Here is a 25,824-nt window from a genome sequence, read left to right on the forward strand (position 1 = left end):
GGTTACACAATTTGAATGTACTAAATACCACTGAATTGAACACCTAAACATGGTTAAGATGGGAAATTTCATATGATTTTACAATAAAAATTTGGAAGAAAAATATAAATAATGGTACTGTGTCAATAAACACTAAGCAATTTGAAACGTAAGCAACTAAATGGGATGTAGTATGCCGAACTGGCTCCTGGAACAGAGAAAAAGGTCAATGATGGAAAAATGGGCAAAACTGCAGCAGTCAGTAGTTTACTTACTAATAGGGTACCGATGTTAATTTCTCAGTTTCGACACATAACGTGGCTACTATGCAAGACAATGTTAGGGGGTTAAGGGTATACAGGAACTCTCTGTACTATCTTTGCAAGGTTTCTCGAAATCTAACATTATTCCAAAATAAAAGTAACAACTAAAAAGAAGTTAGAATCAACTCCTACATAGAAGATACGAGTGCATATGTGCTCAGTTGTGTCTGACTCTTCACGACTGTATGGACTGTCGCCCTCAGGCTCCTCTGTCCATGGGACTTCCCGGGCAAGAACACTGGAGTGGGTTGCCACTTCCTCCTGCAGGGGATCTTCCCAACCCAGCGATCGAAACCATGTCTCCTGCCTCTCCTGCATTGGCAGGTGGGTTTTTTTTTTTTTACCACTGAGCCAGCTGGGAAGCCCACACAGAAGACAAAGACAATACAAATATATTAGAATTAATAAAGTAGATACCAAAATATGAACACCTATACAAATAGCTACAGGAGATGTGAAATTATTTTTATTGTGTTGTTCACTGTTGCCTAGCTGCTGTCTTATCAAACAATTGCAAAAGGGCAGGCTATTGAATTTTTTATTGTGGTAATATTTCCTTCATGATACAGGGTGCATTTTTTCACTTAGATCTTGGCATGGATAGTGTGATCTGCCTTCTGCCAATTCATGATTTTATATCTTTGATAATTTGTTACTTGGTGAGCATCCTGGTTGTTTCAAGTCAATGACAAGCCCAGTTTTGTGTTCAGCGGATTCCTACGCAGCACAAGTCAACCTGGACAGCCCTGGCTGTCCATTTTACTAGCCCTGGCTCAGTGCACTGGCTTCCAGCTGTAACATAGGTGCATTGGATATAAGCCTATTTGAGAAGTACTTAGGTATCTGCACAAACGTGCTAAGTCACTTTAGCCACTGGAAGCCCATGTGGACGGACGGTACTGTAGCTTTTAGAGAAAAAAGGTCATGAAATGCTTTTATCAGTAATTAAGCAGCAGCAAGCAGTAGGAAACAACTGGTAAAAACATCTTGCTTCATTATGAGTCTGCTTGAATATGTTGCTCTGAGGAGTAGATTTCAAAGTTAATGAAACATGTTGGAGCAGAACTAAGTGAAAACAAAGCTTTACTCAGAAAGATGACTTGAAACAACTAAGTTTTACTTTATTTCCCAGCCCAACTGCTTTTCTGTTAAAGGTCAATTATGTAAAAACTGATGTGACATAAGAGAAGGGTAGAAAATACACTGTCTCTCTTAACAGCTCTGCACAAGGGAGAAATGACCAAGGCTATTATGTCTTCTTCCCTTCCACTCTCTGACATCAGTGGTCTAAACACTCCAGAGGCTTACAGCTGCAGGTGCAAAGAGCTTTGCCTCACAGGTGCAGCTTGCATTTCCTTTCTCTGTGACCTTTAAGGTCAACTGGCTAGCTTGCTTTGACTGCAAATAGAGGTCTTCTTAATTCCTCCAGTACAACCTTAACTTGATATGAAACACTTACACAAGGAATGGTGCAGACAAGAAGGCAGTTTATTGTATCAGTACTTTGGGGAGAAAAAAAGAAAAAACATGATTCCATTTAAGGGGAAATAGTCATTGACGCTCAGTAAGCAACACTGCCATCTAGTGGAATGATGATATACCACCAAGACTTTCAAGACCAGGCATGAAATGTGAGCGGATTTGATGGTTTAAATTTTCACCAAAAAACGGCACTTTTGAAAAGCTGATTTTCAGAGAACCTCAGATTTTGAGAAAGTATTTGTCTTTAAAATGCATAAATGTATGTGCTTTCTCTGATTTTGGGGGGAAAAGAAGGAGGTTTGTTTCTTTTTTTTCCCAAATAGACTATCAAATTAATTCTCAAAGTTAATGAAACACTTTGGAACAACCTGCCTCTGAGCATCTGTCACTCTTGCGCTCTTGTTCAGCAGTCTAAACAGCAACCCCTGATGATGAAGCTTATAAAGAAGCAAAACTCAACTGTACAAGAACTACATTAAATTTACTCATTTCCTCTATTTTTACAATCTAAGGTGCTAAGTATTTGCACTTCACTTATTTGAATTCCTGGGGGGAAAAAAAGCATTTGAAAGCACCAATAACGCTTTTGCAAAAATCACATAACCCAACTCTTATTACGACTACACAATAACGGTGGAAGATACTGGTGTCAGGACGTGGGAATGCTGTTCTTACTGAATAATAAAGTCATTCTTCTCAAGGCTTTAGTTCTCCTTTATGCCCAGGTGCTGCAGTAAATGTGCTGATTTGATGACTTCTATGAGCATATAGATGAGAATAGTTAATGTAACACCTGACTGACAAAAGCAAGTTGTGAGAATAACATATTGTTAATAGGCATGATCTCAAATTGGCATCTCTATGATTACTGAGATTTTAGATTCTGGGTTAAGTGCTCTGCTCTTTGGAACATCCACAATGGTTATCGATCTTGGTAATGAGCTCGTTGCAACCTTTCTGGATATATGGTTGGAGGCACTCACGGATTCTAGAATGCATGAGTCTGACATGGTTTTCTCGAACCATACTCCTGGCAAACTATAAACTCAGTTAAGGATTTCGAGAAGAGCCAAGTTCTGTGAAAGAGGTATATACAAGGACAGAGTTAAGAAGCTGAATTGAAAGAATATTAGGTGGTGTTCTTGTCAGTAGACAAAACTGAATGTTCCAATTCTGAGAACCTGAGATTGTCCAGAAAAGCAAAATTCTGAGTGTAGGACACAAGTTACCACAAAGTCAGAACCCACTGCTCTGAATTTCAAAAAAAAAAAAAACATATATATATGAGTTGGGGAGTGAGGGTAGTCCCTGAAGTACATCTGAATGAGGCTGTTCTTTTGAGAGTTAGTCTGGGTTGCTTGTGTTCATCACAATTTGCAGTAATCACCCCACCCCAAGTCTAAAGCCTTCCTTTACCATATATTCTCATCTACTTCATCTTTCTTTCATATATGCTACTACTTGGGCACACCTGAAGCAAAGCAATTAAAGATGCTTGGGAAGCCTTATAGTAACTCCAACATGATGCCAAAGTCACCTCCAAAAAAAGTTTATTAGCATGATTAAAAACATTTTCTGGAATAATGACAGAATTTCTAAACATGAAAGAGGATCAGTGGCTATACTTTATAACCAATATTTGCAACTGGAAAGACAGCTTTATTGCCCAGTCTTCATTTTATTACAAACAACCCACATTTACTGGTTCCCTGTGAAGTCATGACTATTGCTTTGGGAATGAGTCCCTACTGCAATTAAGTATAAAAAATATTTTCCATAATCGGAGTGTGACCTGCATTACTGAGTAAAGAGTTGATAAAAATCCTCAAAGAGTTGGTTTTTTGTTTTTTTAAAAAACATTCCTTTTACACACTACAAAGCAATAATTAGTAATTTGGCTTTTAAAATTCCTACATGATATTTAGAATGGCAGTCCCCAAAGGTCCTCCCTTCACATAACTGAACTTGCAGATCCTCTTCCGGAGTGTACATTCTTGGGCTGGACTCTGAAGACCCCAACCTCCACTTGTTTATACGGGTTTGAGAACAAAGACAGCATCATCCAGAACGTAGTAGTCATTATACATGTCACCTTCACACAGGTATGGCAGTCTGGTGAAAGCTTCGATAACAAAACCAGCTTTTCTGAAAACTTCAGGCAGACTATTCACTTGTTCTTCCCAATTCTGTCCCTTGATTTCCAAAATTTCCGATGGTTTATCCCACTTGCCACCTACTAAAACAAAAACATGAAGTTAAATTCTTGAACAAACAGATTACTCAAAAGAGAGAAGAGGGGAAGAACAATATCTGCTAAGGACTTGGTGTGTGCCAAGCACTGGGTGCTTTGATGAATGATTTCCCGGGTGACCCAGCGGTAGGACAAAGAGGAAGTAGAGACAGGAAGACTGAAGAACGTGCCCCAGCTTGCAAGGTTAATGAACACTGGGACAGAAGTGTAATCCCTCATTAAACCAGACCCAAAGCCCACACTACTACTTGCTCTGACAGTTTCTTGATATCACCCTCCCTTAGACTGACTGGTGTGTAATGGTTAATAGGTTTGGAAAACTGCTTATTAAACACTGGAATATTGAGGCAGAGTGTAACAAAGTTTGAAAGAGTGCTTTGGATAAACGTAAGAAAACGCCACTAGTGTAGTAAAATCATGCCACATATTAACTAGAGGGGTTTATCAGGCTGAAAATAAAAATAGGTTAACGGAGGGTTTTAATTTCTAAAAAGAGATCATTTGGTGTGCTTTTCAAGGGAGGTCAATCCACTCTCTAACTTTGCAGAAGAATTTCACACAAGTTAACCTCCAGAACCAGAGAGAGGATAACATACTAGAATGGATGAATCAACCTAGCATTTCTTGGAACAGTGACTCAAGTCTGTGTTAACATTAGTCATTTCCAAACCCATGAGCATCAGATGCCCAGGTACTAGGGGGCTAGAAAAAGTCTTCAGTTCACATACATACCAAGCACTGACTACAGACACACACACACAAACACACACAGTGGTATATATAAAATCTGGGGGGTGCTTTCAGACGCAACTATGATGTAAAAAAAAAAATACACAGTAATGCTAAAAGTATTACTAAATACAGATTGAGAATAACTTTCTGTAAATGACAAAATATATAATCAACAGGTGCCAAGCATACACACAGTACAGTGGAGAGGGTTTCATGCTTTCCGGCAGCGAGCACCCCTCTTCCCCGTGGAAGGCAAAGCCTGGGGAAGCAGCTTCCCCCTCCTCTTTCTCGCAGCTCAGGCACTGGTTCATGACCTCAGGTCAGAAACACTCCCCTGAGACCTGGAATGAGGAGCAAGTGGCCCAGAGGTGGGGACGTGAGACTCCTTCTCTGGGAAGGCGGAGCAGTGGTGTGAGTCCAGGCAGCTCGGGCAGCACGGAGCAGTACCACTGACAGGCTGTGGGCCACGCCAAGGCAACAGTGCTTGCCGGTTGGCAGTGCTCTTCAGATCAGCTTTACAGCAGACTTCGGGGCATGTGTCTTGTATGTAGAGCGCAACACATGATTCTCCAGTCCTCCCAGGGACTCACTGTGCTACCCTCAAATCCTTTCAATAAACTCCCTTTTGCTTATTAAGTCAGCCCAAGTCACTTTCTGCTGTTTACAAATAACCTGACTGATGAAGCCCCCGAGGGACTAGGATGGGGTTCTGGATGACAAAGATTCCACACATTTATTTCACAATAAAAGTGGTCACACAAAACTGGGCACAAGGGCTTCCCAGGTGACTTAGTGGTAAAGAATCTGCCAATGCAGGAGATGCAGATTCGAACCCTGGGTTGGGAAGATCCCCCAGAGAAGGAAATGGTAACCCACTCCTGTATTCTTGCCTGGGAAATTCCAGGGACAGAGGCGCCTGGCAGGTTATAGTCCATGGGGTCGCAAAGAGTTGGACATGACTTAGTGACTAAACAAAACTGGGGTACAATTAGTTAATGGCACCCAACTTATTTATTCATTGTTCACTGATTTTTCTCTTGTCTCTACATGAAGATGGACTTCCCAGGTGGCCCTAGTGGTAAAGAACCCATCTGCCAATGCAGAAAATGGAAGACATGTGAGTTCAGTCCCTGGGTTGGGAAGATCCCCTGGAGGAGGGCGTGACAACCCACTCCAGTACTCTTGCCTGGAGAATCCCATGGGCAGAGGAGCCTGGTGGGCTACAGTGCACAGGGTCGCAGAGAGTCGGACACGACTGAAGTGACTTAGCACACTACATGAAGATATTTCCTGCTGCTTCTCCTTGATTTCCAGCAGTTATCAGCCCAGCACCAAGAACAAATTAGATGCCCAAGAGCAGAGACTGAACTGCTCTAGAAAATTTAAGTATGAGTTATCTGTCAAACAATACTTTCTAGGAATATGCACCAAGGTAAATCAAAATCTCACCCAAAACATCTAACATCTTTGAGGATTTGTAAAACCCAAGAAAAATGTGACCATATGAACATTTAGAAATGTGCTCTAGGCTAAAATCTCAACTTTAAATGGTGAAACTGGATTACAAACAATCTTTACACAATTTCAAAAAGTTCCCAATTATGCTTCCTCAATAAGAGTTCCTCTCTTTGTTTCTTCCTTACTTAGAAAAAAAAAAAAAAAGCCAAAACTCTCTTCAAATACACTCCCCACACCTCATACATACACACAGAAATGGAGACCGTGAACAGAGGAAAGATCATTCTCGGTCTGGAATTCAATCTGATTCTGTTTTATGTCGGTAAGGTTCTTTTATTTTCCCTCCATTTTATTTAAATCAATTGCTACTTTTCATCTAAAAATTCATTTATATTTTAAGCCCCTACAGATTTTTAAATGTATAACATTATGGAAACTGTCTAAAGTGACAAATTTCCTTTTTTCTCAGAGAAATAGGTAATAAAAAAACAGCTGAGAAAAAAAATTAATATTAACATTGAAAACTTCCTTTGCTATCATGCTGCTTTAGAGAAGAGTACCTCACCAAACAAAGGCTTGAAAATATTCATAAAATCACATTAATCATTAACAATTCAGTTCCCATACAGGCAAACTGACTCTGAATTAAATACTTAAATATTTTTAAAGAACAGTCTTTCAGAAAAAGCCGAATTTCTATAAATTGAAGTACCTGTCATTTTAAAAAACTGCAATGGCTCCTTCCTTGAAAAATAACCATATCACAAATATATGGATACTTTTGCCTGTTTTTTCTCTATGAGAGAGTTTCCTGTATCACAGTTCTAATAATTTCATCATTGTTCTAAAAAATCTCATAATCTCAGATTTGCTCACAAAGTTTGGGTCATAGGCCAGGAAAGGGAACAAAAGCTCTTATTTTTTTCTCATCTGTAAAGAAATATTTTTAAATGTTAACAGTGATTTGGTGGGGGCAGAGCGGTGAAAGGACTATGGGTGATGTTTTTGCTTCTACTTTCAGTAATAAGTCTATTTATTTCCTAATAAGTGTATATATATTACTTTTATAGAGTAGTCTAATTAGTATTATTTTTCAAAAGAATTATCTTTCAAAGACATATACTGAAAGATGTGCAGACAAATTATCTGGAATTTGCCCTAAAATAACACGAGATAAAGGCACAAGTAGGGAGAAGAGCTGAAACGAGACTGGGCTGAAGTCAGGTGATGGCGGAGAAGTTACTGTGCTGGTCAACTACTGCGTATGTTCGAAATTTTCCATAAAGGCGTTTTTTAGAAAGTTCGGAAATTACTTTTCTATGTATTTTGTAGCTTGGTTTTCAAAAACAGTAATCTTTTTTTATTCCCTCCACTAAGAAGATAAACTTTCAACCTTTCCAGAGGGTACTGTGTTTAAAAGAACCCCTACAGGATATGAGAGCTCTTAAAGTGCAGCTCTTCAGAGTGGGCTGCAGGCTGACACAGTATCCAAACTTCCCTTTTGCACTAAGCTGCCGCCTCATTCATGGCGCGGGGCTGCGGGGGGAGCAGCCGTCTCCTCACAGCCTGGGCTCTCACAGGAAACCACTGGACCCGGTTTTCTCCCTTCTGAGGTGGTCACGAGCAGAGATATGAAACTTCTAAGTTGCAAGTATTTATTTTACCCTGGAACACTAGTTCTCCAAGAAAAATGTTAAAAGGTAGCTTCCCTTTTAAAAACTACCTCATGGAGGAGTTGACACTGGGACCTTGCTGATTAACCTCACGACTCTGGCAGGCCCACTTCAAGTTCCCACACTTTAACGATTACTATACCTTATAAAGCCGTTTCCACCAGCCTTAGGAGAGAGGCTAAGCCCCTTGGCTGAAGACGCAGGAAGCCTGGTCTTCTCCAGTGACTTGACTTTACCCGCTCATCTGGTTTACCTTTACCAGGTTGCTAAAAAGCTCCCAGCTCATCTCCAATTGCACAAATAACAAAAATTACAACATGGTGAGAAGAGACCTGGGTCACAAATACCATGATTCTAGTTTTAATTCTTCTGCTCTGGGTCAGGACCTATAAGAAAAATGTTAAGTGACAAAAAGCCCATATGAAACTTGTATCAGACAACTTGGATTATTTTTTAATTTTGTGTACAATAGCAAAGGGAAAAGTCAGACAAATAAGACCATGTAGAAACATGTAACCACACAAAGTCAGAGTGAAAACATGCACAAATTCCAGTTTGCCTCAACCAACAGTATTTCACATACAGCCTCCCTTGCCCCCAAAATGGCTGAGGGCAGGTCTTCCCAGTAATAAATAACTGAGCAGCTTTCCAGCTTCACGAACCTGGGATTAGATAGAAGGCCACATAGGGACCCACCCCCATGACAGGGAAGCAGCATGATGTGGCGGCGGGGAGAGCACTGGATGGGGCGTCTAGTCTCGGCCCTGCTGACATGACGCTGTGAAGTGAACATCGCTTGGTCATGTCAGACTCTTTGCGACCCCATGGACTATACAGTCCATGGAATTCTCCAGGCCAGAATACTGGAGTCGGTAGCCTTTCCCTTCTCCAGGGGACCTTCCCAACCCAGGGATCATACCCAGGTCTCCTGCATTGCGGGTGGATTCTTTACCAGCTGAGCCACCAGGGAAGCGCAAGAATTCTGGAGTGGGTAGCCTATCCCTTCTTCAGCGGATTTTCCCGACCCAGGAATTGAACCGGGGTCTCTTGCATTGCAGGTGGATTCTTTATCAGCTGAGCTCTCTCTCTTTAGAGCTCTATTTAGAGCTATTTCTAAAATGGGCATATGATCCTGTGGAGACAGGAGTGGCCATGGCAGCGGAAATAGCTCCTTTCATTAAATACTTACTTAGACCCAGGTAAGTAAATACTCCTTGTGCACTGATGGCCTCCATGAAACTTCCTGCTAACCTCATGATACTCAACACTATCCCCCTTTTGCTAATGAGGAAACAGACCAGAGAGCTAGGAACTAGCAAGAGCTAGGATCCAAACTCAAATGTCTACTCCTAATCACAATACTGCTCAAGTAAATTAAAGCTACAAGAGGCTACAAAGCAGCACACACGAGCCAGGAAAGAAACTAACCTGCTGGGCAGTGGCATGGCCAGCTCATCAGGCCTCTGCTCAACAACGAAAGGCTGGCTGAGCCAGGGCTGCAATTTCCCAGATGTACATACTGCCTTTTACAATGTTTCCCTTTGGGACAACTAGACTCCCTGAAGAACAACTGTAAACTGTCATGAATTCCTAGCAATCACAACCTTAAAAGGCAGGAAAAAAAAATCCCTGCTGCTCATGTGCTTTGATACCTATTGCTACACTGAATGCAATACTCCTATGAGTCCAGGGGTTCAGATAAGGAAACAAACTCCTAGAGAGCAACTGATTTGCACAGGGAGATCAACGGACAGCTCCTAAGTACACCACGAGTGTACATGTGGACCCCGACCTTCTAACTCAGATCTGCTGTCACCTCCAGCAAAGGAGATCCCCACCCCACCCCCAGGGCTGCCCTTTAAGTACCAGACATCACTGTGCTCCAGCAGCCTGAGGTCAGGAAACTCAGAGGGTCAAGAAAAGTAAGGAACACCAGCGTCTACCTTTTTTTTAAGTCTTAATTTTTTGGATTGAAGTAGCTACCATCTATGGGGTCACAAAGAGTCGGACATGACTGAAGCGACTTATCAGCAGCAGCAGCAAAGTTAATGTACAAGTTAAAAAAAAGTTAAGGGTGTACCGTAACTTTATAATAGTGATTCACAATTTTAAAGGTTATACTCCATTTATAGTTATCATAAAATATTGGCACCAGTGTCTACTTTTATAGTCTTGTCTGTGCTGAGAGTGAGGTAAAAACAAGAAAGCCATGGTTTTCAGTGGATTCTTCAAAAATGTCGATAAAACAGGAGCACAGGACAAAGGGAGGTGAGACGCCCACTGATCAAGCTCCTCTGCTTCCTCCTACAGGGGTCGCGGATGACTGCACCGTCTCAGTGTCTCAACCACCTGAACTTCAAGTGGACTACATGCAAAAGGTCGTTACCTTGCCCTGCTCCTTCTCCACAGTGGGGTGCCCTGCAGAGCAACCAAAATGCCTGTGGTTTCGCTACGGGACTCATGAGTCTAAGAACCTGTGCTTGAATGGATGCAGAAGTAAGACAGACAAATACACACTTGAGAATCCGGCACAAAACCAGGTTTCCCTCACTGTGAACAGGCTGACTTTCAATGACAGTGCAATCTACGTCTGTGGAATAGCCTTTCCCAACTCAAAGCAACCAAGAGCTAAGCAAACGGGAAGAGGGACTGTGCTTGTGGTAAGAGGTCAGTCAAAGCTTTATTCCCGTACAGTGTGTTCTGCTTGGTCCCTTAAATGCATCACTTACTTCTATGCAGAGATTAGGAGATACATCTGATAACTTAATAGCTCAGCCAGTGAAAAGTGTGACCTTCACACTAGCCAACATGCAGTTTGGACTGATCAACTACTCCAATCCCATCTCTCAGCCTCCGCGGACACAGTCAGGGTTATGTCAGGTGCTATACTCTCTATGTCCTCTCTATGTCCAGACTTCACTGGCAAAGGCTGACCAACTATGTCCTCCTTTCTCCATGTTACACAGATTGAAATATGACGTTTAACAGAGAGCCCTGTTAGGATCTCGCCTGGTATTGCAACATCTAGAACAAAACACTGAAGAAGCAGAAGCAATCAATAAATTGAACCCATAAAAAAAATATGCATTATGAAGAATAAACACAAAGTTTAGGTAAAGCCACTGGGGGACCCCTGACCTTACCCCCTTGTGCATAGATAATGAACAGAAAAAGGGTCGGTGTGGTTTCCTTAGATTTACTAAAATCCATGACAATCTCCTCATGCAGGTGAGGACAATGAGCCTAGCTAAGACCTATAAATTATGAAATTGTGAGGAAAAGCTTCACATGATTCTGGAGAAAGGAAGAGAAGAACAGTAACTCCATGCTTTTCTCAGACCTCTCCCCTTTAAAGAAACTAGTACGATGAGCTCTGAGACCATTAAAACATAAACTCAAATTGATCAGGCTTTTGGTTTTAACACAGGACTTCGAGGAGCCCAGATTGTCCTATATTACAATTCTTACTTTGGTGTTCTAATGAACTTTTGCTATTTCACCATCATTTAATGTTAGTTTATGCTCACTTGTAGGGGTAAATTATAAATGAGTTAATGCACATAAAGCACTTTTAATGGTGCCTGGTTTATATCAAATAATTAATGTCAGCTAAGGAAATCAACTCTGAATATTCATTGGAAGGAGTGATGCAGAAGCTCCAATACTTTGGCCACCTGATGTGAAGAGCCGACTCTCTGGAAATCACCCTGATGCTGGGAAAGATTGAAGGCAGGAGGAGAAGGGGGCAACAGAGGATGAGATGGGTGGATGGCATCCCGAACTCAATGGACTTGAGGTTGAGCAAACTCCGGGAGATGGTGAAGGACAGGGAAGCCAGGCGCACTGCAGTCTATGGGACCTGAAAGGGTCGGACACGACTAAACAACAGATATTAACACAAACACACAACAGCCGTGGCAATTTGTATCTCTCACTGCATGCATGTGTCTTCTATAAAAAACAACAGCCAGAAGAAAAATGGTTTGTAAAGAAGGAGGTCTCAAACCTGCAAGTTCATGTGATGAAACACCCTTCTTAAGAGTAGGAATGAAAATACGATTAAGACAGAAACAGCAATTTCCTACCTTTTTAACAGAGCCTCTAATTTCACACTTGAAACTTTTTTAAGTTTTACAGATATGGTTGATTTGTTAAGTTTCACAAGAAAAATGTATGTTGTATAAACTGAGTTCACAGGATAAGCATCTACGGGCTTATTTAGTTGAAAAGCACAAGTTATTCAGATAACAATTACAAATTTAATTGGATTCTGTACTTCAAATAATTGTGTACTTGAAGATGTGGTGTGTTACTTCATCACTACCTAGAGAACAGGACACTTACTGCAGCGAGGGAGAAATTCAGAATGTACAAATGGATTCAATAATTCTACTTCCAGCTTTATTAGAGGGAAGAGACACACAACACCACTGAACATACAAGCGTTCAGTGAGCACCATAATCTTAGTGTATGGCCTGCTTACCTATGTGTACAGTTCAAGGTCATAAACATATGTGGGAAAGAATTTTAACTCCATAGACTCCTGGTGACACTTGTATCTACTAAAAGAAACTTAAAATGCCCTTGAACAACCTGTCTTGAAATGTTTATCTCACTTTAAGCAACAATTTACATAAAAAGTGATTCTTAGCATATGACAAATAATTGAATTTATTAAAATTTTAAGTTTTAAAAATGAGTAACATTTTGGGCATAATACACTTAAAGAACTAATGAACTGGCTTTAACTATCATATACTTGTTGTTGCTGCTGCTGCTAGGTCACTTCAGTCATGTCCGACTCTGTGTGACCCCATAGACGGCAGCCCACCAGGCTCCCCCGTCCCTGGGATTCTCCAGGCAAGAACACTGGAGTGGGTTGCCATTTCCTTCTCCAATGCATGAAAGTGAAAAGTGAAAATGAAGTCGCTCAGTCGTGTCCGACTCTTAGTGACCCCATGGACTGCAGCCTACCAGGTTCCTCCGCCCATGGGATTTTCCAGGCAAGAGTACTGGAGTGGGGTGCCATTGCCTTCTCTGATCATATACTTGAGCGCCTTCTAAATCAAGAGCCCCTGAATAAATTTTTATATGAATAGCCAAATAGCATAAGCTCATGTGTCCCCCTTAACATTTAGTTTCAATTACACTTTATACATATATTTGCAATAATATGTTTCAATAGTGACTGTCTCTTTCTCTGTCTGTAATTAACAAAGAGATGAAGGTTCTCAGCAAGGAACTGCAGTCCGCCCTGATAGCCCTCTTAGTCCTGTTCTCTATCTACATCACCAGTGTGCTCGTGATCCTCATCGTCCTCACCAAAGTAAGTCAAACATCTTGCATTAGATGTCCCTATGGCCTTGAAAATTATCCTAAGGAAATAATTTCCACCTTTCCACATGTTGGGAGCCTCAGAAATAGCTCACCTAATTAACATATCCCTTTGCATCTGCAGGAAATACCTACTGCAGAAGAGGTCTGCAGAAAAAAGCAAAAAGTTTTCATCACTGAAAATTATTAACCAGAGTACACAATTTATATGGTTTTCTTTCTATAAATGGGATTAAGAGATCCTTCTTTATAACCATCAGACACACGCTACTTTTCCACTGGTGGGGAAGGTATGAAAGGCCTAAGAACAATCTTTAAGAGTGAAAAAGGTTAACGAAAGAGACTGGAGGGACTTCCCCGGTGGTACAGTGGCTAGGACTCCATGTTCCCAATGCTGGGTGTCCAGATTCAATCCCTGATCAGGGAACTAGATCCCACACGATACTTCTAAAAGTCCTGCATGATGCAATTAAGACCCGGAACAGCTAAATAAATATTTAAAAAAGAGAGAGAGAGATTAGACACTGCCTTAAAATATCTTTAAGAGGCCTTAAGTTTTTGAGAAAGACTATACTTCTCATTGTTCACATGCTATAAGAGGGGATATGTATGCGTTATATTAAGATTACCATAAATCCTATTATCAATATCAGCTTGAGCTATTAATAAAAACACCTCAGAAGTGACATGAAAATTACTCTTACTGCATATTACTTCAATATGAAGTTCGTTTAACCTTATTATGGTATGAGATATCTGCCATGATTGTTCTGAGTACATAACATGTCTTGTAAGACTTTCCTTTTCTTCCTGACAGGCAAAATCTAACACTCAAAGAAAGAAAGAAACAGAAGAATCACAAAAGGTACACACCAATGCTGGTAAAACATCTTCAGAATTGTGGTTATTAACTATTTTACATTGAAAATAATTTAAGAAACAGAACATCATCACAGAACAACTTTCGTACTGTTTCCTATTGTTGATAAAAATTATATTCTCAAGTGGTAGAATATATGGCAAATTGACAGGTCTCAATCATAAATTCTACTTAATATACTCAAAATACAAGAGTTAACTGTAGGTACAGATGTGTTGGGTAGGGTAGTTTCTAAGACTGGTGGCCAATAAAGAAAGAAAAGGCTCAGATAACGTGCAATAATCATTGCTTTTCATCATAAGACAACATTTTTTTTTCTTATTTGTATTTATAGAAAAAGAGTGCTCGGCGTATTTTTCAGGAAATTGCTCAAGAGCTATATAGCAAGAGACAACAAACAAGCCAACAAACTGTAAGTGTAAAATATCAAAAAGATGTAAGGCGAAAAAGCATGCTTAACTAAAAAGATATAAAGCATGTTTAACTAAAAAAACTTGGCTGCCAGCAAGCTGTCAATAATCAAGTTTTTCTTTAAAAAGAGTCTGAAAGAGGACTTTCATAAAATGCATTTGTTTTGATAAATACGTAACAAAGGACATCTGATGCAATATCAAATAGACACCAGGCGAAAAAGCATGCTTAACTAAAAAGATATAAAGCATGTTTAACTAAAAAAACTTGGCTGCCAGCAAGCTGTCAATAATCAAGTTTTTCTTTAAAAAGAGTCTGAAAGAGGACTTTCATAAAATGCATTTGTTTTGATAAATACGTAACAAAGGACATCTGATGCAATATCAAATAGACACCAGGTTGGCATCTTAGTGACATGAAATCTTTCTGAAACACACTGGATACAGGTAATGTTTTCAATACAGACAAGGATGCTTTTGTGGGTTGAAAGCTTCTTTGGACTGTATCTTGCATCAGTAGTAACCATTAAGCAAATGTTGCAAACATCTGTGGATCAAATTATACAGAAAACTTACTTGCTCACATTAGAAAAGACAGATAATAAGAATAAAAGATGAGTATTTCTTCAGCCTTTGATGTTTAGTGATAGGAAGAATGTATATATTGACTATAATACATTCTGATAGTCCTTACACAGTCTTAAAGTCCTATAAAAACAGGTTTTTTCAAACAAGACATTGTTTTACAGCTAGTAGAGCAGACAGTTTCCACGATACCTGATCAGACTTTTCAGATTTAAATTAAAATATATACAAAATAAAGAACTTATACACTAGCAGAGATATTTTCTTAAACAGCAGCCATGAGGGCAAATGAAACAGAATTCTGATACGAGATGTGGTTTTTTAAAATCTGATTTCTAAAAAGGATTTTCATCCAGGAAATAGTATCATCTAAATAGTCACTTCATCCTTCAATGTATATAGAAGTACAAAAAGAAGTGATTTAATTATAAATACCTAAGATGCCACTCTGAATAATTACAAATGCATGTTCACACTCTTCTTTTATTGACACAGGCACCTTTCAGCAGAGAGGCCAAATTAAATGGCTAGAAGACAAGCCTGGAAGTAGGAATTTTAAAGCCCTCAGTCAGGGCTTTGACAATGGCATGTAAACAAGAAAGTTATTCTTTAGTTCCCACATCTTACTCCAAATAAAGGCAAAGTGGAAACTGGACCTTTATGGTTACTGGAGAATGCAAGACGGCACTGTAATTAATATGTCGCTCTTAGTGTGCTGTTATTGGTTACAAAACTTAAAATGTGTCTTGTTATTTTACTATTGCAGGAAAAAGACAACACTTATGAAAACAGAGCAGCGCTTTCTAACTATGAAAGACCATAGAAGTCTTCTGACTTTCAATGAAGTCACTGAAAATCCCACTCCAGACATTATGAAAGTATTAGTAGATATACACCCATCAGGTTTTTTTTAGAAAACAATTTAAGGTAAATGGAAAAGTCAACTAGCTACAAGAAGGATGCCAGAGAATATAAGGAAACTATTACTAATGGAAATTACCAAAATACTAAAACCCAACAAAATGCAACTGAAAAATACTTTTCTAATTTGCTAGGTAGGAGAATTCTAAGTAGTCAAGCATCTTCAAAAACTTCCAATTAAAGCATATGTCCTTCTGTATTTGCTCCATTTGACATAACCACATGATGACTGATACCCTGAAGATGATCTGAAGTCACACCAAGTGCCTCAGTCTTGCCTGGAAGAACTGTCTTTATGGTTTCTAGATGTGGTGGGCCAACTAGACCAAGTTGGCAGGGAAAGAGGAACGGAGAGAGGAAGGAATGTGTCAAAATCTGAGTTAGAGAAAAATTATCTTGAACAGTATTTTGCAGCAAGTATTATTTCCTCTAGTGTTGCAATGGGCCAGTGGCACAGTACACATTTTCCTGCCAGGGTATGCAAAATAACTTACATCCTGCTACCAACAAAAAGTGAGGGCACAATAGAACACAGCAACATTTTAGTTATGATAACATTTTAGTTATTTTAACAAAAAATCCAAAGCAGAAGGTTCAGCCAGAGAAAACCTCAGAATAAATAAGCTACAATGGACTCTAGGTGTCAGTCTTGCGCCAAATAACAGCACCAGGGAAGGCTTTGGCAAAGCACTGGAACTGAGCAAGCCTTTGCCATATATTTTTTTCTCTTTTACTAAGTCATTGTATTACACACACACATACACACAAAAATATACCTATGTACACACACACATTTATACAAACCTACACTTTATACATAGTTGGGATCATACAGAGTATAGTTTTGTATTACGCACTGCAGTGTGATTTTTAACCAACTAAGGAGGGAAATGCAGGACAAGGCGCAGTGTGTAGCAAGGAGGCTTATGGTACTTACTACCATCTCACTAAGAAAACATGTTAGAGAATCGCTCTCTGAAAGTTACTTCTGTGTAACAAAAAAATCTGTTTAAAGTACCTGCAAGTATATATCTGCTATTAAACCTGAATTACAACCTACTATGTTTATTGAAAGTGTTCCTCTTAAACTGGTATAAAATGAGATCGATTCTTATTTTTAAACCCCAGATTAAATTTTCAAATATTTTAAGATCTCTTTAAAAGCATTTTGTACTGATGGGTTAAATCAGGGACCTCTAACCTTTCCATCTGGGTTGGGGGGGCACATCACCTCATTTTGTGTGTAAATGTATGTGAAAACACATGTGAGTACACATATGCTTTGTGTAGTTTATGCATATACATGTATGTGTGTATATGTGTATACACAAAAACAGAAATTAAACAATGGGCATTCAAAGCAATATAAATAAAAATGTTAACATTTCCCTCCTGTACCCCAACATAAACAGTCTTGCATACTCCCTCAACTGTGAGACCACTGGCCTGACTGAAATAAATGAACTTCTAAACCAGATGGCAGAAAAGGTTAAGTGCTACCACCATCCAGGTGAATAGAAGGGATCTGATCATTTCCTTTTGATTTCTGAAAGTCATTACCTTTGGTCCTTTCAGGGATGAAAATATATCATTCTTCATGTAACTAATGAGGAAACAAAATCCCTAAGACAAACTTGTATTTGATTCAGAATACACTTTTCCCAATATAAGCAAGGACTGTGTTTAAGAGACTAATTTTTAAGCTAAATTTTGGAACATATTTTCCCAAGTAGTTATATTCCTTGAGGTCATATATGAGTGCCTGAAATATATATATTATTCATTCTTTTATTCATCCAACTAGCCAACAATACTGACTGACCGCTATACTGTTATACAACCAAAGGCTTCTTTTGCACGCCATCCTTGGGTCTCACTGAACTGGGAACCCCACCTGGGAACCCCACCTTGCTCCCATCTTACTGCTGTTGCGTGTGCATACAGTAAAACACACCATAGATGCAAACACACGTCAAATGTCACCCACACGAAAACCTCCCTAACTCCTCCAGCAGTTAATGGAACTTTCCTTCTCTAAACTCATGGAACTTCATGTTTCTTTTCAGATTATCCTGCCACTGTCTGTTTACATCTTCTGAACTAGTCTCTAAGTATCTTAAAACTAGAAGCACTTGTCTCATTTCTGTTTACTTCTACTGCTTAGCACTGCCTGGTACGTAAAAGTCTTTTAAATACCCTTACATGAATGCAACTGAACAATGTTTCTACAGAAAAATATTTTTTCAGCCCTTCAACTGAGATACGAAGCACACTTCACTCCTTAGCCATTGACCCTCACGCCTTGTCATAAGGACCACTCATTGAATCCCTAACATTAATTTTCCTGAGCATCCAGAATTTCCACTGAAAAGGACTAAGCAAGCTACAGCTTTCTGTTGAAATTTACACTTTCCAAGACAATCAAGAGAGAATAAACTGAAAACAGCTTGGAGATGAAAAAGAACAGACATGGTTCTAGTGTCTACACACTCTCCCCTCTAGTCCAGAGCAGTGACACCACATACCAACAGGTGTTAATGAAAGTTTCAGAGTAAGTCATACCTTTCTCTCTACTATATTAGTGCTAAGAGAGTTTGAAAGCCTGGGCTAATAGGCATCTAGTTCAGTGTCTATGGAGTCGAGTCACATAAACTGATGCTTAAGGCACAGAATTTGAGACCAAGCTAAAATGCAAAAATATTGACAAATACTTCAAAGTGAAGGACTGTGAACAAATCTTATCTAAGAAGCCACAAATAAAAATAAAGGAACAGAACAGGACGGAATGAAACAAATCTAACATGTATCAAACACCAATAGAGACAGACATGGTTGGGCACTATCCTATACACTATATTATTTCATCTTCACAACAAACCTCAAGGTAAAATCAGCCCCATTTTTACAGATAAAACACTAAGCTTCATGAGAAGCTCAGGCAATAAGGGCTGACCCATATTTCAAACGGAGAAGGCAATGGCACCCCACTCCAGTACTCTTGCCTGGAAAATCCCATGGATGGAGGAGCCTCAAAGGCTGCAGTCCATGGGGTCGCTAAGAGTAGGACACGACTGAGCGAATTCACTTTCACTTTTCACTTTCAATCACTGAAGGAAATGGCAATCCACTCCAGTGTTCTTGCCTGGAGAATCCCAGGGACGAGGGAGCCTGGTGGGCTGCCGTCTATGGGGTCACACAGAGTCGGACACGACTGAAGTGACTTAGCAGCATATTTCAAAACAGGTTAGCCCTCAAAAGCCCATACTCTTTCCCCAAAGCAGTCTTGCCAGAGTCTTGCTTATTTCTATTAAGACTGGGGAACTTTAAGACTGAACATGTCTAGTTTAACCCAAACAATCACCCTGGAAGAAAGTGAGAAAGTTGCCAAGGGTTACAGAATGTACAGGTTTATTTAGTTGGTTTCAGAGAATTCTACCAAATCTTCAAAAACAGTAACCACAATGCTATTTAAACTGTTCCAGAGCATTAGAAGGAATTCAGAAATTATTTTTTACAAAATCAGCAGAACATGAGAAAGATAACATCTTCCAAATGAAAGATTAGATCAGACCATCATTTATGAGTAATATTAATGTTAATATTTTTAGTTAGTTATTATAAATACAATCTAGTGATACAAAGAAGACTATCCTACATAAGCACAGAGATATGTGAGTGAATATGTATTAGAAAAGTACCATTGATTTAATAAGACAACAGAGAAAAAACCACAGAGGCTGAAAACAAAGGTGACAGAATTCAACACTGGCCCCTGACTTTTTTAGGCTCTTAATAAAACAGGATTTTTGAAAAATATTCTATCTCTAGCCAAACATCCATCTCAGGCCCAAAGGCAGAATCATATTCTTCATTAAAGTAAAAACCAAAGGTTTCCACCATTTTTTAAAACATTTTCTGGAAGTAACTACAAATTCACTCGGACCAAAAAAAAAGGCTAAAAATAAGAAGTAGCAAAACCATTTGCAGATGTTATAACTGTCTTTTTAAAAAACCCCAAGAGAATCAATGGAGGAAACTACTGGAAACACTAAAATAATCCAATAAGGTAAATAGTTACAAAACTGGTACAAACACAAACACACACAAAAAGCTGCTTTTCTTGTGTTACGCAGAATATCTGGAGGGCCATTTGAGACAACATGGATAAAACCAAGGGACATTATGCTACGTGAAATAAACTAGGTACAGAAAAAGAAATACTACAGGATCTCACTTATACTTGGAACTGAAACAAGTCAAACTTGTAGAACCAGAGAACAGAATGGTGGCTGTCAGGAGCTGGTGGGTGGGGGAACTCAGATGTTGGTCAAAGGATACAAGCTTTCAGGTGTAAGAGGAACAAATTCAGAGGACCTAGTGTACAACCTGGTGGCTAGAGTTAATAATGCTAAACTGTACACTTCAAATTTGCTACAAGAATACATCTTAAGCATTCTTCAGACACACACACAAAGGTAACTCTGTGAGGTAATGAGTGTGCTAACTGACTGCAGTCATCATTTCACAATGTACGTGTATACCAAATCATCATGCTGAACACCTTAAGGACAAAACACTTGTCAATTATACAAAGCCAGGAGGTTTTATAGTTTAAACAATGAAGAAAAATCCTATTTATAACATCACACACACCATTAGAATAAATCTAACAAAGCTTGTGTAGGATCTCTATGAAGAAAATTTTGTTATGAAAGAACATAACTGAACAAATTAAAAGATATACTATTATCAGCTAGAAGACCTGATACTCCGTAAATTAACCTATAAATATAATATAGGGGAACTAGGCAAGCTAGTGCTAAAGTTGATCTGCTAAATAAATAAGCCAAGAAAAATCTAAGAGGAACTGATTAGGAAAGACTAGTACTGTGATATTAACATGCATGATGCAGTTACAGTAATTAAAATAGTTTGATATTGGCACACATATAGAAGTATAAATTTTAAGAGAATAGAGACCAACATAGGACTTCATGATCAAAGGGCTTCCCAGGTGGCACTGAGGTAAAGCACCTACCTGCCAATAGAGCAGACATAAGAGGCCTGCCAATGCAGCAAATGTGAGAGATGTGGGTTTGATCCCTGGGTCAGGAAGATCCCCTGGAGGAGGGCACAGCAACCCACGCCAGTATTCCTGCCTGAAGTATCCCACGGACAGAGGAGCATCGTGGGCTACCATCCATAGGTCGCAAAGAGTTGGACACAACTGAAGTGACTTAACACAGAATATACATGATAAAGGCGGCATTTCAAAGCATTAGGGAAAGATTATTATTCAATAAATGGTATTAGGATCACAGAGTAGCTATTTGGAAAACTAACTCTTTAACAAGGAGTTCCACTCCTAGAAATGTATCATCCAGACAACCTTAAACATTATGTCCTTCAGCCTTTTCCCTACATCACCCTCTCAGTGAAGTCTTTCCCTGAGCATCCTCTTTAAAATTACAGCACCTAAACCCAACTCCCAATCCCAAGAAGCCCCTTTCTTAAATTTATTATTTTTCTTCGTAACACTTATCACCAACAACATGCTATTTGTTTACCATCTGTCTTCCTCATTAGAACTAAGCTCCATGAAGACAAAAATACTTGCATGTTTTTCGCTCACTTATCTCCAGCATCACTCAGTAAATGCTTTTTAAATGATATTCTGTGGAACAGAAGTATCCCTTCCACCTTCACTGCAAGTTCAGTGCCCAAGAGCATGCTCAATCACACAGTCTTGTCCAATTCTTTGAGACCCCGTGGACTATATAGTCTGCCGGGCTCCTCTGTCCGTGGAATTTTCCAAGAAAGAATACTGGAGTGGGTTGCCATTTCCTACTCCAAGGGTTCTTCCTGGCCCAGGGACTAATGGGACCTAAAGTGTGATGTACCAGAGAGATTTCTGGAAAAGGTTTCCCTCACTTAAAAAAAAAAAAACCTTTGGGAGAAAATGCTTCTTTCTTTCCAAGGCTCGGTCATGCCTACACACGATGCTTGGCGCTGCTTCAGCCATTTTGTAACTGCGGGGGATGTCAACACACGAAGATGAAGAAATGAAAGCAAGTTCTGAACTTCGATGGGTGCTTTCATCACTGAATTAACCAACCTTGGAATCACTCTTCTAAAATAAACTCTTATTTTTCAGTTGCTCCTTCTGTTTCTTAGATAACATCCCTATACCTACTTACACATGTGCGCAAGACCTCCCTAAGAACATTCATTTCACTTGTCTTTACAAAGCAAACTGCCAGTATCTGTAAGTACATCAACAGAGGCCTCATCAAGCAAAGTTACCAATGCCCAGCGGTGTACTGGTAAATGTTTACCAATGAGCTAGAAGGGAGAGTCTATTTGTAGAGTTTGCCCGTTTCCATGGTGTAAGTACTTGCATAGAAGTCAACTTCAATAATGGCCAAGTTTAACAACCAGCTCACTAAATTCCTGCCAATGCAACAATCAGCTCTCCTGAGCCCGTAAAACCAGCTCCAGCACACCAACGCTTACACGCAGACAAGGACACAGACACTTACACGTAATTTCCTAGATATATACTTATGTGAAAAAGGGCAACAAAACTATTTATCATGGGCTTGGATTATAGAATCAATTTTTTTCATGTCCAAGCATAGTTGCATAGACTATCTTTAGAAAAATAGTCAAGAAACCTGAACAAGATTGTGAAACTGGAGTGGATGAGAAAATTCATTATATACTCTCTAGGAAGCTGCTTAACACTTTTTTTTTTTTTTACCATGAATTACCTTTTCATAAAAATCACAATTTTAAAAAATTAAACATTACTAAATTTTCAGTTTTGCAATATAAGTTTCCTTTTCTTGATTACATACTTTCCCCCTTTCTGATGTTTGAAACAATTCTATTGAGAAGTAACCCCTAACCAGAACTGGGTCAGTACACCAAACAAACCGAAATTAGAAAGATGTATCTTGCATTTTTCCCCTAAATTAATCTAAGCAATAAAATTGCTGTTGTTCAACTTTAAGACCAATCAAAAAAACTACACCAGTAATTACTTCATCTACAATTGCTTTTGTTAAAATAAACTGAGTCAAGAATGCAAAATACACTCAGATATCCTTAAACCAGTCCTGTATTCATGAACTCACACAGCAAGATCACTTTGTACCTCATGAGTCTTCACATGGGGTCACACGGAAATCATTAGGATCTAACTCAGAGAAAAGGAAGCAATAACAGAGTACCACAAGCAGTCTACAAAACTTATAGGTCACTAAAGGTCACCCACAGCAACAAGGCTCTGCATCTCAGGTTTGCTCTATGTCACACACCAGAACCCTTGAATTCAACAGGCAATTCGGCGCATCCACAAGCAAAGAGTCTGTTTTCAGTCCTTTACTAGAGTCTGCCCTCTTGTCCAGTTTAACTTCCTCTCAATTTTTAGTGTCAGAAACACAAGGAAATAGATTTCATGTTTAGACTGACGTTTCTTCCCCTGCTTGAGTCCACCTCCTGCTATGCCAGGAAATAGCATTAAAGTTCCATCGTGTGGTTGCCCAACAGGACATAGGAAGCCCAGACCTGCCAGCTGATGACTAGTGACGGCAATGCAGCGAGATGGAGCCGTGGCATACTCACAGAGGGAACAGCACTGAAACAGGTCAGGCCACTGAACTATCAGGATGACATTAACCAGGCTTTTCCCTACCCCACAAACATAGGCGTGGTGTGGCACTCACACGTTCAAGCAGTTTTTTCTTTGCCGTGACAAAATGGCTCAACAAAGGAATGTAAAAATGGACATGCTAGATGGGGGCGGGGGCGGGAGGAAACACATCTATTCTATCTATTCTGTTCCTACCTTCCTATGTCTAAAGAATTCTCCATTTTCCCCACTATCAACAACAGATCCACAAACATTTGGTAAATGTTAAAGACAAGCACTGAATTAGAAGGGACTAAGACCTGATGGGGCAAAAAAATAAGAACAAGAAGAAACAAAGGAGCAAGTGAGTGGCAACACAAATCCACGGTTATAAGCAAACTTGAGCATTATTCCTTAGGATGAAGATTTTTATAGGTATTTGATAACTATGATGCTAGCAAAATATTACTGGACTTCTCAAGAATGCCAACAAGTTCTTAAAGAGTTTTTTGAACCCAAAGTTGAACAAGGTAGTAAAAGAAGAAAAGATTTTCAAATATTAACATGTGTTACTTACATAATAAATAAATTTTAATTATTGTACAATAACTTACAAAAATGCAAACAAGGCTTAAAGTCAAAACTTTGAACATGATCTAAAATGCAAATCACATAAGCTAAAGCCAAGTGTGAATTAATGTGACTATGGCCAAAAGTCATAGTAAATATGAGGCAGTATAAAATCTAACCATTTCTTCTGAGATATTCTTCATTCAATATTGTTAAAGAGTAAGACCATGCGACTGAAAAACCAAACGTCAAAGAAATGATACGCATTGGGACACAAATGGTCTTCAAAAGGGAAAATGGATAACAATAGCATTTATCATTTTAGGAACAAGAGATGTAAAATACAAGATAGCTATGACATTCAACAAGTATATTCAGGTAGACTAAAAGGCATCATTTACTGCTTGACTCAGCTCAAAAGGCTATTAACTTAGTGGTGAAGGCTCCATTTAAAAGCATTTTAGGCTTTTAATCTTGAGCAGGCAAATCCAGCTCAGTATTATTACCACTGCAAAGAGAGTACAAAGAAAGCACTATAAAATCCACATGAAGACAAACATTACCTGAGGCGATATGTTACACGGGTTAACTGTACTTTGTTAAATATCAGGGTATTCTAAGAAATACCAGATCACGTCTAATTGTGATTGCACAGAATCACAAACACCAATGCTGGATAATAGGCCTACTAAGTGGGTGTCCACACTTACCGTTCTCCACATAGGGATGAAAAGGCAAGACCAGAGCAAGGATGACCCTGCCTCTGGTTGGCTCCAAGACACTTCTGATATCTTTTAACAAAGTCAGAGGCTGATCACAGCGGTCCAGCAAATTTAAGCAGCTGATGACATCATACTGGAACCCTGTCTTCTGCCATTCATTTATACCAAGCACTCTGGAAAAATCAGAAAGATATAAAAACCCTTAAAGACATCTTTAGAAATATTTAGATGCCAGAAAAGACTTTAATTTTGTCTTCCAAATCAAAGTAAGTTCAAAATTTTCATTTATAATATATATTTGCAGTAATAAAATGGCCATGCAAAAGTAGACAACCATACTTCTTTAAATTTAGCATTTTATCTATTTCCAAAACATACAAAGTTTCCTTTGTACGAATTAGTATGTTGAATAAGTACGAAGATATAGATGATAAAAATGGTTATGAAACTAGGGCATCAAATTCTTGAACATCAATTAATGAATGAAGAATTCAACTTTTACATTCACTGGGATGTAATATACACCATATAATCATGTTTTTTATTCCTAGGGTGCCTCCTATTTTAAGAATGGTTAGGGTGATATAAGATAATTTCCATTTACAACCTATGATCTTTTGCGCACATCGCAATGGCACCCCACTCCAGTACTCTTGCCTAGAAAATCCCATGGACGGAGGAGCCTGTTAGGCTGCAATCCATGGGGTCGCTAAGAGTCGGACACAACTGAGTGACTTCACTTTCACTTTTCACCTTCATGCACTGGAGAAGGAAATGGCAACCCACTCCAGTGTTCTTGCCTGGAGAATCCCAGGGACGGGGGGCCTGGTGGGCTGCCGTCTATGGGGTCGCACAGAGTCGGACACGACT

General features: G+C 39.3%; 2 protein-coding genes across 6 annotated transcripts in view; one reads left to right on the forward strand and one right to left on the reverse strand.

Moving 5' to 3' along the window:
- Positions 1-3,317: 3,317 nt before the first annotated feature.
- The window catches only part of METTL9 (methyltransferase 9, His-X-His N1(pi)-histidine), a 48,751-nt gene continuing 26,244 nt past the window's right edge, over positions 3,318-25,824 (reverse strand). For 2 of the 4 annotated variants that reach the window (XM_086375350.1, XM_086375348.1), the window contains exons 4-5: positions 24,943-25,127; positions 3,318-4,017 (exon numbers count right to left, since the gene is read on the reverse strand). In XM_086375350.1, the coding sequence (XP_086231476.1) occupies positions 3,815-4,017; positions 24,943-25,127 (388 nt within the window). In that variant the 3' untranslated portion in view covers positions 3,318-3,814. Of the gene's footprint in view, positions 4,021-24,942; positions 25,128-25,824 lie in introns of all 4 variants that reach the window. The other 2 variants (XM_086375349.1, XM_086375347.1) reach the window with 1 other exon arrangement.
- Positions 6,471-17,088, forward strand: IGSF6 (immunoglobulin superfamily member 6). Of its 2 annotated transcripts, XM_086375352.1 has the most exons (6): positions 6,471-6,547; positions 10,209-10,565; positions 13,119-13,225; positions 14,051-14,098; positions 14,448-14,525; positions 15,875-17,088. In XM_086375352.1, exons 1-6 carry the CDS (start codon positions 6,481-6,483, stop codon positions 15,929-15,931), a joined length of 714 nt encoding a protein of 237 aa, XP_086231478.1. In that variant the 5' UTR covers positions 6,471-6,480; the 3' UTR covers positions 15,932-17,088. The 2 variants fall into 2 exon arrangements, with proteins under 2 accessions (XP_086231478.1, XP_086231477.1); XM_086375351.1 differs by lacking the exon at positions 6,471-6,547 and having other exon boundaries at positions 8,773-10,565.

Source organism: Bos grunniens, chromosome 25 (genome assembly GCF_055505025.1).
Source record: "Bos grunniens cultivar Pamir isolate PY7600 chromosome 25, Bosgru_T2T1.0, whole genome shotgun sequence".
Taxonomy (NCBI): domain Eukaryota; kingdom Metazoa; phylum Chordata; class Mammalia; order Artiodactyla; family Bovidae; genus Bos; species Bos grunniens.

What these genes read in the sequence shown, in the direction of transcription:
- IGSF6 (XM_086375351.1), top strand. Translation starts at nt 10,133, where the DNA reads ATGTCGATAAAACAGGAGCACAGGACAAAGGGAGGTGAGACGCCCACT. An exon ending in TCCTCATCGTCCTCACCAAA is followed by an intron (nt 13,226 to 14,050) that starts GTAAGTCAAACA and finishes TCTTCCTGACAG; the next exon opens with GCAAAATCTAACACTCAAAG. An exon ending in AAACAGAAGAATCACAAAAG is followed by an intron (nt 14,099 to 14,447) that starts GTACACACCAAT and finishes TTGTATTTATAG; the next exon opens with AAAAAGAGTGCTCGGCGTAT.